Genomic DNA, 14,120 nt, shown 5'->3' with positions numbered 1-14,120 from the left:
CACAGAGAAGTATAATTAGAGAACACAATTATTTTCAGCATTTCAATGAACTTACACAGTACTACTCTTATAATGCATTTCCCCTCCTCTATAATTAGGCAATTCTGTGCACATCCCTGAGGAATTCAGCAGGTAGCACCTGTTTCACAGGTGCTAAATGCTTCTTATTTTTTTCCAAGGGGTGTTGCATCCTCTTCCTGTTGTGTACTGAAAAGGAACATGTGCTTCTCCTCTCTTGTCAATGACTTAGAAATTGGGTTGGGGGTCAATGGGAACTTTATAGACTCACCAGAGGGACAATAAACTCAGAGATTTAGAGGCAAGGCAATGTATATAGATACCATATTTGGGCTGGTAAAATCAAGATAGTTCCAGAAGGGACATGAGATTTTCCTCATCAAAGAAGAATATGCTGAGCCTGTTGGCATAACAGGTTTATTCCATAGTTAATGGTTGACTGTGAATGCACACCATTCTGGGCTGTTTTGCTTTCTCCCTGCAATTGCATAGGGGAAACTCACCACAACTCCTGGCTTAGTGCTATGCCTGAACCAGTATTTGCTCCCAATAAACCACAATCTGTAAACTAAGGTTTGTTTTACTATGGTATATGAACTGAGTCATTTTGTGGAGGGGTAACACAGAAAGTAAAGTTCACAGAAAGTTTACTTCAGGAAATGCAATGATGAAAAAATGCTAAGATGTCTGAACTATATGACATTACAAAACTGTTAATCTGAGCTTTAGAAGAAAAGGAAAACAGGTGATTATAGCCACAACAAACAGGGGCTGCAAAACCTCGTGCTTAAGGAAAGTACCGTATTTTTCGCTCCATAAGATGCACCTGGCCATAAGATGCACCTAGTTTTTAGAGGAGGAAAACAAGAAAAAAAATATTCTGAACAAAACAGTGTATGTATGATTTTTGTGGTTCATGCTGTGGCCACAGACATGTGATTTGACAGTGAGTTTGTGGTAGCCCAATGAAAAATCCTGAGAATCCATGTGGATCCATGCTTTGTAACCACGTTTTTGCGCCATTGTGGCCCCACGCAACAGTGGGTGTGTGATTTTTTTTCCGGTGCACTCTGTAGCCATGGACATGCTATGTGATCTGATGTTGAATTTGGGGTGACCCAATGTAAAAATCCTGAGGATCAATGGGCTTTTACCTCCCCCGTCCCAGGCAGCCTCCTTTATCGCTAGCGTCCCTTATCTCCCTCCCGATCGCTTGCCGATCAGCTGCTTCCTTTCAACACCCCCTTCCCTCGTTTGCCTTAGTGTCTTTTCCTTAGCTGGAGCAGTTTTTTGCTCCTCCTTTTCTTCTAATTTCTCTTCTCATTGCTTTAGTCTTCCTGTCTCCTCTCCTTGCAAGTTCGCTGTCTTTACCTCCCCCCCTCCCAGGCAGCCTACTTTATTGCTAGCGTCCCTTATCTCCCTCCCGATCGCTTGTGGATCAGCGGCTTTGTTTCAACATCAGCTTCCCTCTTTCAAAAAAAAAAAAAAAGAGCATGATCTGCACAGACATTTCTCCTTACTTTTTAGGAAGAAAAAAGTGCGTCTTACGGAGCGAAAAATACGGTAGTTTAGAAGAGAAAGGAAAGGTGGAAAATGTAATGATGAAACAATAATACAGTGGTACCTCGGGTTACAGAGGCTTCAGGTTACAGACTCCGCTAACCCAGAAATAGTACCTCAGGTTAAGAACTTTGCTTCAGGATGAAAACAGAAACCGTGCTCCGGCGACGCGGCAGCAACAGGAGGCCCCATTAGCTAAAGTGGTACCTCAGGTTAAGAACAGACCTCCAGAACGAATTAAGTTCTTAACCCGAGGTACCACTGTAGTGGAATCCCACAGCACAGGAAGAGATACATAGATATTGATTATTATAAAATTAATTAGGTCTACTTTGGGGGTGTAAACAAGCACTATTATTTAATTTATGAGTCTCTTCTTGCAAAACAATTTACAACTAAAAACACTGGTTTGCATCCAGAGAAGTCATATAGCACAAGGACTTCATCCTGTGCATTGGAACTTCATCTCCCCCCACCCCATGCTTCACAGGGTTGTGTGGTGGGATGGAAGGCAGGGCAGATTTGGGGGAGCTCACAGGAAAAGGAGAGAGGAAGTTCCCCAGCACAGGCAAAATTCCTTGTGCCAACTAGATACAACCATTATTAGTATTTGTTTTTTGTTTCTTTTGTTTTGGTGTGTGTGTTTTTTGCTACTTTTATTACAACTTCCAAATAACAATCTATCCAAATCATAATCTAATACTACTTTCATATTCATTGCCCATTTATGTTGCACTGTTCAGTTTATTTTGATTTCAGTTTATGGTTGGCATAGCTGCTGCTTCTCCTGGTGTATCTAGTGTGTGATCTGTATCAGAATTTCAACCTGACTAGGAGTCGACCTGCACACTGTGGAACATTGTTTTCAATTAATGTGCAACTGGCTATGTCTCTTCCTTTTAAAAAGAGCATTTGGTATGGCCTCCCAATCTAGGTCAGGACTGCTGTGCTGGAGGAGAGTTTAACCATTTCCTGCTGGGCCATTTGCTACCAGAAATCACCCCTGATGTGGCTATTTGCCCTTCAAATAGCACCTTTGGAACAATAATCAGTTTCGTATGGAGATTTTGATCTGGAAAACTATACAGGGGAGGCCTGTGCTACCCTCCCAGTCTACCCACAGATTTTTCTAAAGCAAGTATGGCTTACTTGTGATGCTCCAAATGTCATTGGACTGTATGACCATGATTGATGGGAGATTAAGAACAACATCTGGAGGCACCAAAGGTTAGCCAGCCCTGTTCTACAGAAAGACGTGGCAAATTTTACTTACTGATTAAATTTTTATTCTGTCTTTCCTCCCGAAACAACAAAACATAAAAGAACAACGCAAAAGCAATAAAATATCCTCACAGGTTAAAGAATTTCAAAGTTGCCAGGAACAGTATCTTTCAGCCACCAATGGCTGGTTGAACAGAAATGTCCTTTAAATTCCACATGTTAATAATAATGTTAATTATGAGCAAGACAGATGTACCACACCAGGGAGAGGAACTGTGACCAAGAAGGCCCTGTTGTTGCATTAAAAACAATGAGTACTTTTGGCCCTAATCAGACTGATTATGATATATTTACACACTCACTCTGCCTTGAGGGTCTCCAATGAAACTGAATTTGTTACGACACATCCTTCTACTCTACAAAGTGCCCTAGATCACAACACACTCCCACCTTGCCAATCTGCTAATTCAATATACATAGCTTAGTAGGTAATAGGGGTTTGATCTGAATAGGATCAAGTGTATTCTTTTTAGTCAGATTGGATACTAGTCTCTTATTTCATCGGTTAACAGCTGTCAAATGCTGTGTTAATAAAACATGATGCTGCTCCTCAGGCTATCTACATACACTGATAGTATGTTATTGCTACTACTCAGCAATCCAATACATCTGCCTTATGGTGGGTTATATGCAGGGGGGGGAAGAGTTGTGACCAGAATGGGGATTCTGACTGGCATAGGGAGATGAGAGAAAGGCACATTTCTTTGGAGTCTTAAATCATCCTCACTAAAGTGAAGGAATGGTCAGTACACAACCAATTTGTTATGTGTAAATATATATTTGAAGTTTACAGAAGGTTGAAAGCATGCCTGAAACTCACACATGCATCTTCTGAAATTTGTCAGCACACATCATTCCCCTTGGAGTACCCATCAAATAAAAACAATCCCTAGCTGACACCTATAAAACAATATTTTTAAAAATGATTCACTCACTAAAATGATCGGCTAAGCCTGTCTCTATATATAGGAATTTGTTATGCTTTCTGGCAAGTAGTACTGTACTTTAAACAATGGCCTAGCTAGCACAGCACGGCAAACCAAATTTGCAGCTGCTTTGCTCTTCCTCAGTCCTTTTTTACTGCCACTCCATGCTGAGCTAGACCAGCATGTTGCCTGAACACGAGCTTATAATAGAATCATAGAGTTAGAAGGGACCATGAGGGTCATCTAGTTCAACCCCCTGCAATGAAGGAATCTTTTGCCCAATGTGGGGCTCACACCCCCAACCCTAAGATTAAGAGTCTCGTGCTATTATGCTCAACTTATCTCCTCAACAAGCTGCAGCCTAGAACAAACCTTGGCTTCGGTTAATGGTTAAAAAGGGGAGAGCTTAAACCATGAGCCCAGGTTTGGGCAACACGCTTACCTCAGTAAAATGTGGCTTACCTCAGTGTACCACGGAATTAATAGAAGTACCAGGAAGGAGCAAAGTGGCTTCTCTGCAGGGGGTTGTGTGATTCCCCAAATGCATAGTTTGGCTTACTGCATCATGCAAACCAGGCCAATATTCTACAACAGGAGTGGGGAGCCTCCAGTCCATGGATATAATTAGGCCCGACAAGGGTTCTAGTTACCCATTAATCACACCCCCTTGACCCACACAACTAACATCACTCCCAATTGTGCATTAGCAAGGAATACTGATTGGCAGTGAGCGCGAGCCTGCTGGCATCATCTGCACTACTGGGTTCTGCATGGGGAACTTGGCAATGCAACTGACCCCTGCCCAAAGTGGGGCATGGCGAATTCCAGCAGGCTTGAAGCTGCCACCTTTCAGCTGATAGGTGGCAACTCCAAGGTAGTTGACCAGCTGACAGGCAGCAGCTTTAGGCCTTGCTTAGCTTGGATTTTCTTTTGCAATACAGCTTGCCACTCTCCACAGGGAAGAATTGGCCAGCTGATTTCAGAGTGATGCCAGGTGGGTTGGGCAAAGTTAAGAACCCAGGACTCAGGCTTCTGGAAACCCAGTTCCCCATTCCTGCTGTACAACCTGACAATGTTAGCACACTTTTAAACAGGGCTGCTAGAGTCTGCCTCCTGACCTGTGAAATGTTTCTTTGAGAACTCCAAATAAGAAAGAAGATTCAGGAATGCTATTTTCCAAAATGAATGCATATTCTCACATGTGTCTTGGGAGCTAAATTAGTGTCTTGCTTGCAGTGCAACACTATTCAACAGTCACATTATTTATCATCCACATCTATCCCACTATTCTTCCAAGGAGTCTAGGAATCAATAGAGCTACCTAATTTTTCACCCTCGTAGCAACCCTGTGATCAGGATGGTGAGGTAGGAAGTTCTCCGGGGTCACTCAATTAGCTCTGCAGCTGAGTGAGGATTTTATCCATGGTCACCCCAATTCAAACCCCATACTCTACCCACACTCTGATCTCAGTTCTCATCTCAAATAGTACCTTCTTATTCACTACTGACAGCTAGATCACCAACCCACTACTACAAAGTACTTTCTGTTAAGTTAATTTATAACCTTTGACTTTAAGAGAACGAAATCAGCTTAACTCCCAATACACCAGCTTAACTAGCGTGGGAAAAGGCCGATTGGTCTCTTTTAGCTTCTTGACAGCTAGCTGTGCTGCCCACATTATTACAAAGAGAGAAAGTAGATAGCTATAATAAGACTTTCTTACTATCCCATGCTACAACGAGAGGATCCCATCTTTTTGTTTATTTCCTGCAAAGCTAAGCATAGCCTTTGGCCATTAGTTAGCATATGTACTTCTTCAGTCTGCTAGTTAGACAGCATAAGAGGCACCAGCAAAATCATAGCAGCATCCTTTATGAAAAGGAACCAGAATTAGAAGACTGCTCACTACAATGCCAGCAGATAAATAAAAGCTTGCAATGGCTGCCCATTTGCTATCAGGCCAGGTTCAAGGCCCTTAACAATTTGGGTCCAGTTTGCCAAAAGAAGTGACTGATCCCTTATAACCCTGCCCAGTCACTGGGGTCTTCATGTGAGCCTCTGTTAGTGGTCCCCCATAGCTCAAGATGTTGGCTTATATCAGGGGTCTGCAACATTTAAGACAAAAAGAGCCACTTGGACCCGTTTCCGAAGAAAACAACAACTGGGAGCCGCAAAACCGGGAAGGTGACGTCGGGACGGTGCGTGACTAACGCACACACCGCCCCCATGCGACGTCACAGCCAGTACAGCGCCCACCACAGTGGGGAGTGTCGGGGCACACAATGCGCCTCCTCCCCTCGCTAGTATCCGCCCCGGAGCCACGGCAAAGGTGTAAAAGAGCCACATGCGGCTCCGGAGCCGCGGTTGCTGACCCCTGGCTTATATCCACCAGGAGCCATATGTTCAGTGTTTTGTGGGACTCTCTTCCTGTTGAGGTCAGAGAGGCCCCCTCCCTCTTAAACATCCAGCACCTACTGAAGACTTTAATAAATAAATAAATTAGTGGGCATTTTAACAACTGAAATTCTGATTTAACTAGCTTTAACTAACTTTTATCTTCATTACATTGAGTTACTCGCACACCACTTAGAGATTATTGTAGTTAAGTGGTACAGAATATACATTTTTAAAATAAAATAAATAAATAAATAAATACTACAATGAACAGGAAGTATAGTTCTGAGGCAAATGACTTTAACTATGAAAAATGCATCTTGTGACACTAAGCAGAGATGCGAAAGTGCGCATGAATGTTTTATCAACTACTACATTTTATATTTTCTAACCTATCATATAAAGTCCACTTTTGAATGTTAGCTCATAAAAATGCTAAATCATAGTCAGATTTCTAATGTACCAAGCAAACTATGATACTTTCAAGAGCTTATGTGTTCTCACAATTTATTATTTCTAGGAAAAGGCAAATGCAGTCATGTTGAAGCAGCAGCAAAGAGGAGTATCTGCTATTTTGCAGTCAGTTTGGGGGGGGGAAGCTTGCTTTTTCATTAAAGGGACTTTTCTAATTGAGGCTGACTTTAAAAAATATATTCCAGAACTAAAAGCTATGCTTCCACAAGACTAAAGATTAACAGTTTCCCATTTTCAAATGCCAAGAAACAGATGTATCACTACAAGGCTACCAGAAAACATTTCCAAAACAAGTGCAAATGATAAAATATGGCAATTTGGTTTCAAATGCATATATAAGGCATCATTCTCTCAACTAGTGAGTGTTGGTGGCTCAGTGCCTATCAGTGTGAAACACTCCCTGCCTCCAAATAAAGTATTAGTTTCTACATAAAGAAGAGAATGGTCTCCATGTATCTAGAGGTTTCCCTAGAACAGATAATCAGATGTCTGTAAAATTAAAAGTGTATATTTAAAAATAGACGGACAAGGATCTATGAGCTTCCAGGACTTACAGAATCTTGATGAAATCGAGTATAGAGACACAATGTTGGAATAACTCAAGCCAGTCCATTGCAAGCCAGCAGAAAGGACTCCAGTCTAAGTGCCCTTTCCCATTGGCTAGTCCAATCGTGATATATGAGTTTCAGTTGATGTAGTCTGAGGATGCAGATAAGGCCATGGATCTCTGCACCACTTGGCTTACAAAGTCTAGCAGGATGGGCCAGGGAGGCTCCAAATGCCTCATTATAAGAGGGAACAGTTCTTCCCTACCTCAAGGAATGGAGGTGAATCCAATTCTAAAGAAACTTTCCCAGGACCAATAAAATATAAACAACTAAAGGCTGGTGCAGGGTGGTCCAACTTTTCATACCAAGTGGGCCACAAAAGTACTTTGACATGGAACCTGCAGGCCACACACTGCCTCGTTGCGCAGGGGCAGTGAACGAAGTCAAAAGTTGGCGTTGGCGCGCGCGCACACACACACACACACACACAGTCCTTGTGCTGCTTTCCCAAAGCTGGCTAACATAAGTGTTGGGCTTTAGGAAAGAGGCACAAGGCTCTAGCAGGGTCACAGAGCCCTCTCAGCTCCTTCCCAAAGCTGGGGAAGCACTAACTAGGTTTTGTGATGGAGGCTGGAGCCCTCACGTCTCCTTACCAAAGCCCAAGCACTTCGATAACCCAGCCTTTGAGGGCCACCAAAAGAGGTAGTGAGGGCTGCATGCGGCCTGGACCACTCTGGGCTAGTGACAAATGCTCCCTCCTTGGGCAATGTCCTGGAGTGGCTGGTTGCTGAACTGATCCAGCTCATCTTGAAGAAACTAATTTTCTGGATAAATTTCAATAGTGGAACAGACCTGGTTCTGGCACCAAGACCGCATTGGTCACCCTTTTGGATGACCTGTGCCAGGAAAATGACAGGAGGAACACAACCCCATCAGGTCTACTGGCCCTCTAGGTGACTTTCAGTACCATCATGCTCTTATTTGGGTGTTTGGTACCAGGTAGTGGTGCTGGGGGGATTTTTCAGCTTCAAGGAGCTTGTCCTATGGGGTTCCACAGGGGCCAATGCTATTCCTTGTGCTGTTTAATATCTACATGAAACTGCTGAGAGGGACAATTGGTAGTTATGGAATGTGCTGTCATCAATATGCAGATGGCACATAACTTTATTTGTCCTTTTCGTCAGCTGTGATGGTGGTAGCAGATGTTCTTGGCAGGTGCCTCAACATAGTAATGCACTGGATGAGAGTCAATATATTCAGGTGTAATCCAGACAAAATGGAGATGTTAGTGGGTCATCCCTGAATCTGTATAGCTTGGATTCAACCAGTTCTGGATGGGGTTGCACTTCCCCTGAAAGATGCAGCTCAAAGCTTGGGAGTACTCCTGGGTTTATCATTGAAGGCACCTGTGGCCTCCATGGCACTGAATACAGTTCACCAGCTCTATCTTGGATGGATATAACCTGGCATCAGGGATCTACAATCTGATCACCTCCTGTCTGTATTACTGTGCTATTTGATGGTCTTCCCCTGAGCAATGTCTGGAAACATCTGCCAGTGGAACATTAAGCAGTGGTGTTGCTTAACTGAGACCTGGCATCTTGAGCATATTTACACCAGTTTTTACTCACTTGTAGTGGCTGCCAGCACATTTCTGAACCCAATTACAGTCACCTGGTTTTAAGGGTTTTAGAGTTTTATTATTCTTTGCTAAAAGTTTTTTGTTGTTGCTTAGCGGATTTTTTATGTTGGTGATGTGGTATGGAGAATCTTCTATGTATAAGTTTTGTAATACAGAGGGGTTTGGCTGTTCCACGTTTTGGGGACATAATTAGGTATTATATATTTTTGTATTTCTGAATCTGTGTTTTCATAAGTCACCTGGAAGGACCAGTGCAGATGACACAAAAATCCAGAAATGAATATTAATAAATAATTGATGAAGACTGGCTAATGGGCCAGTTAAACAAAGACAGAGGTCGTGTAAAGGAGGAACAAATGTTTGTTATTAGCTTATAAAGAATGAAACCCCAAACACTACAAGCTGAATCTATAGTTCCCTAAAGGAAAACTACATTCAAGTACAGTCCCATCCTATGCCTCATTACTTGAAGACCTACTGACCTAAACAGGACCTATAACTGCAACCCATGTACAAACATCCCACTCAGTAAGAGAAGTTTACATGTGAATGTCCTTCTGGATCAGAAACCATGTATGCAGATTAGATGCACCGTGGTACATATCCAGAGACAAATCATTAGTTCTGTCTTGAAACGTGGATTTCTACATGCATATGTCCAGTAATTGTCTTCAGCCAGTGCTTTCTCACAATACCGTGCTGTGCTTAACTATCTCGGGCTTCATCCGTTTACATTTCGTTCACATACATGGTTAAAAAAAATACAGTAAACAGCACTGAAGCACCATCCTTCACAAGAAACAGAAGGTTTAAGGAGAATAAAGTCTATTGCTTTTTAAATTATCATCTAAATTATTCTTGTTCTGAGGCTGCAATATTTCCAAAAGCAAAATATATTTAGACACCATGTGTTTACTCCTATCTACGTGTAATCCAATATTCCGATGAATATCCAAGAAAGCCTGGATAAAGAATGAGCTTAAAGAATACTCAGACAGCATGGCTAATGAAAATGAAAACATCTTGGCAGTGAAATCCTTTTTTGGTAACAATCCCTGCAATCCTATTGCAAGTTTCTATTACAAGGACTATTTGGACCACGAAGACATATGTCCTAAAATTACTTTTCAGCACAGCATAGCAGCTTGACTCCCTCTTAGGGAAAAACACTTGAACCTGTTTTCCTGTCAGAAAGTACATAATTTTAAGGAATATTTTAATCTATTGCAAGCAATTATTCTTACAGGACAAGGAGCAGCCTGAATACATATTTGCCATCCTCTATCTATGCTACGCGGCAAACTCGTTCAGACAGTGCAGTTCCTTATGTGGCCAAAACAGCACTGACCATGAACAAGGGAGAAGTATCAGCAGATTAGGGGAAGTATAGAAATGTTTTTAAAGTATATATATGGGGGACTGGGGAGACTCAGCAACCCACGAAGAATGCTCAGTGAGCATGGAAAACTGAGTACTAGAGACAGAAAAGTTGAAGATAATGGAGCAGAAACTTCTGAAAGAAGCTCTAACTAGCTGGCTGGAACCTCAACAATGCGATATTTTGTTGAAGGTCTCACTTATTTTTAAACCAATTAATAATCCCCAGAATGCTAATTGGAAAGCTGAAACCTAAAATGGCTTACAGTATGATTCTACGCATGTTTGCTTAAGCAGCAAGTCCCACTGAGTTCAATGGATCTTACTTCAAAGTAAGTTGCTGTGACATTTTTAAGGCCTTCCTTGTACAGTGGTACCTCAGGTTACATACACTTCCGGTTACATACGCTTCAGGTTACAGACTCCGCTAACCCAGAAATAGTGCTTCAGGTTAAGAACTTTGCTTCAGGATGAGAACAGAAATCGGGCTCCGGCGGTGCGGCAGCAGCAGGAGGCCCCATTAGCTAAAGTGGTGCTTCAGGTTAAGAACAGTTTCAGGTTAAGTACGGACATCCGGAACGAATTAAGTACTTAACCTGAGATACCACTGTATCCATATATGATCAGCATTATGTGTAATATCCAATGTTAACCATACTCAGATTTAAGTCAATTGATTTTTGGATGGTCTTTTCAGGGAAAGAGTTAGTTAGATCTCATCCTGTAAGTTCCACTGAAACCAGAAAAATATGTACTTCTATCTGAGGCTGAAGGCAGACCATAGACAAGTTGCAGAAGCAATTCTTTCCCATGGTGCACACATATATTTCTTTTGTCTCACTGTCACTCCTGGTAAAACAGATTCTGAAAGTTCTCTTAAGTAGGGTGATGGTGGACAGTGTATGGGGTTTACAATTGGCACACCTGTGATCTTAAAATCGGAATTGTCTATTGATGTCCACATTGAGTTAAGCTTTTGTATTTTGAATGCCTCCTCATCCATGCATAGGGCAAAATAGGAACACAACAGGTTTCAATGGGTTTTTTTTTATCATATCCACTTCACAGCAAATGAAAGGAACTGGCACAGTCTCTGCAAGATCTTAATCTGGTTTGATTTATGGCCTCGTTCTTAGTGTTCACCTTTCCTGTATTTTAACTTATTGCAAGTTGATATGAAACTTATTTTTAAAAAGCAATGAATACATTTAATAAAAAATAACAATAAATGGAACATTTTGCACTCTATTACAAAGATGCCAGACTTTGGAACTTTCTACTTGGTACTTGACAGAACAGAGTATTATTGTCTTCTTTTTATCACTTATTTTCATTATCCACAGACTCATTCAGCGACATTTATTAGCTTGCTCATGATAGAATCTTTGCCTTTAACTTGCCAACACCTTACTATTTTAACAGTAATGCATTTCATTAGAAGTGTGTCCCTACCACTAGTAAACATTTTATGCATATCAATACAGTGATTTTCTGGGGACTAATAGCCTCTTTAAAACTCAATTCTGTATAACCTACCTCCACCCACTAAAGCAAAGCACACAGAGATTGTCACTGAACAAGGCAACTTGTTCAGCATTCGGGAACATAACATGAGCTAGAAAGTCCTGGTTAATTTGCATGTTTTATTGGATGATATTGACCACTTATAACTGGATATGGCATGGGTTTATTATACTTTTATTCCAAAACTGTAAATGTTAGAGGAACTTGAGTCTGCCTTTGCAAAAACCTCTTATCTTGAGTTGGAAATCTATGACAACTTAAAGCAATAAAATTTAATCCCAGTTCTACTTCTTTATTGTTTTCCCAAACTTTCCCCAATATTCAGATGCACCTGCGCAATCATGAAGACTACAAATCTGTTACTTAATGGAAAACAATAATTTCTAACAGTGCCCAAAAGGCTTAAAAAGATAACTCCAAAAACCTTCTGTTGGCTATCCATGTCTGTATCTTCTCATTGAACTACTGTACAACCTTTGCAACAGAACATAGCTATTCTACACAAGAGTTAGAAAAGCCAAGGAGGAAGAAAGAAAAACAGCTTCAGCTATCTATTCCAGTTGTGTCATTGATGATAGCAATGGGAAGCAATTTAGAATGTGTAAGTTCTTTAGTCAATAAAATAAAACTCTTACAAAACTTTCCTCCACCTACCCTACAGGCATATATTCTTGGTGAGTGAATATAAAAAATAAATAAAAAAGATGGTTTCAGCAACAGTAAAAGCAATAAACAAATTGGGGAGGATGGGAACATACAAGTGCTTTTTCCAAAGGCAAAAACAAGGCACAGACAGGATGTTGAACAAAATCTCATCTGCTTTCCGAATAGGAGAACAAGAAGCAATGCCCATTTTGTTTTGCTTCTTTTCTCCTATTATGGCTGCCTTTTGACTTTCTTTATTCAGGGTTGGGAGTTCCTGCTGAGCTGCTGCTCATGCCACCAAGTGTAAAGTATAATCCCAATACAGGGCAACAAGCAAACTTCCTATCCACAGCACTGTATCCATTGCAATAAAGCGAAAGACAACTCCGCATGTATTGCTGCTATGAAAGCGAGAGAGGAGTGTTCCTCCTTAACTCCCTCCAGCCCACAATCCCTCCTAGAACTTTCAAGACTTATGTTTCTGCATGTGTTGCCTTTAAACCAATTACTATAGAGACGCGCCCTCTCTCCCACTATCTCAGGAGATGAATGACGATACCTACCCACCTGGGTCACTTATCATTACCCGCAAAGTTCTGGAATCTTATTATTCCCTACATTAAAAGGGGGGGACCCTCCCCTTCTTCTTCCACTTTGGAGAGGATGTGCCTCTACAAGCCTCCCTCCCAGCCCAGTCACCTCCGTTATCCCTGGCAAGTTCTAAATTACCTCTTCCCTGCCTAGAGACGATGCACCCCCGGGACATCTCTTCTCTCCCCACGGGCTCCCGTCACGCTCCTTGAGTGACCAACTCCGCGTGACCAAGCTCCTTCCACAGCTGCAACCCATTAACTCTCGGCTCCAGCCCCGGGGAAAGCGGGGGGCCCGTGGCTCGTCCTCGCCCCCCCCGCCGCCCCTCCGAGGGCTCTGCCCCGAGCTGCGCTCCCCACGCGCCGCGAGGGAAGGGGAGAAATGGGGGCGTTTCGCTCACCTGGCTGCTGCTCTCGGCGGGCAGGTTCCTCAGCAGGATCTTGCGCCTGTTGCTCAGCTCCCGCCTGGTTCCGCGCAGCCTGCGGGCGATCTCCTCGGGGGCCAGAGCGCGAGGCGTGCCCCCCGCCGCCGCGCCCTCCGACTCCCCCAGAGTCCCGGGCAGCTCGGCGCCGCTGGACCCCGACGATGCCGCCATCTTGCCGGCCCGGACGCGAACGCAGCTCTCACACCGCCCGGGGGGTGGAGGCAGCGAGTGGGGGAAGAGAGCCAGTCGGGGCGGGCTGGGCTTGGGTCTGGGGCGGCGGCAGGGGGCGGGAGCCTGGGGAGGCGGGAGCTGGGCGCCACCCCGCGCGCAGGACCCAGCAGCCACGCTGCATACAAAGAGAGGAGAGGAGGACGGTCTCGCCCGCCTCCGCCTTCCCCTCGCGCCCCCCGACATGCCCCCTAACCTCTGAAGTACATCACTGCACTCTTGCTGCCTCTGCTTCGCCTCAGAATCACGCCCAACCACAGTCGCAGCGCTGTTTGGCGTGGTTGGGTTTGGGGTTTTTTCGGTCGAAAGAAAATGATAACACACTTTTGCTAGGTTGCTTAAAGAACAAACCCCGTTGTTTTCGGAAACAGGCGCGGCTGCTCTTATTTGGAACTGCAGCGCTGCGAGCCGGGCGAGCACGACTAGCTAGCAAGGCTGCTCTCCTTTTCCCCTTTGCTAACCCTTTAATTAATAAATAGCCGGGTTT

At 43.3% G+C, this 14,120-nt stretch overlaps 1 protein-coding gene across 2 annotated transcripts in view; it reads right to left on the bottom strand.

Moving 5' to 3' along the window:
* RAVER2 (ribonucleoprotein, PTB binding 2) overlaps positions 1-13,818 on the bottom strand; it is a 44,386-nt gene extending 30,568 nt beyond the window's left edge. The window contains exon 1 of one of the 2 annotated variants that reach the window (XM_083510277.1): positions 13,382-13,818. In XM_083510277.1, the coding sequence (XP_083366403.1) occupies positions 13,382-13,576 (195 nt within the window). In that variant the 5' untranslated portion in view covers positions 13,577-13,818. The remainder of the gene's footprint in view (positions 1-13,381) is intronic. The other variant, XM_083510278.1, reaches the window with a different exon arrangement.
* Between the last annotated feature and the right edge of the window lie 302 nt (positions 13,819-14,120).

Source organism: Podarcis liolepis, assembly GCF_965112155.1.
Source record: "Podarcis liolepis genome assembly, chromosome: 6".
In the NCBI taxonomy this organism is placed as follows: Eukaryota; Metazoa; Chordata; class Lepidosauria; order Squamata; family Lacertidae; genus Podarcis; species Podarcis liolepis.
This window is presented reverse-complemented; position numbering and strand designations above follow the sequence as displayed.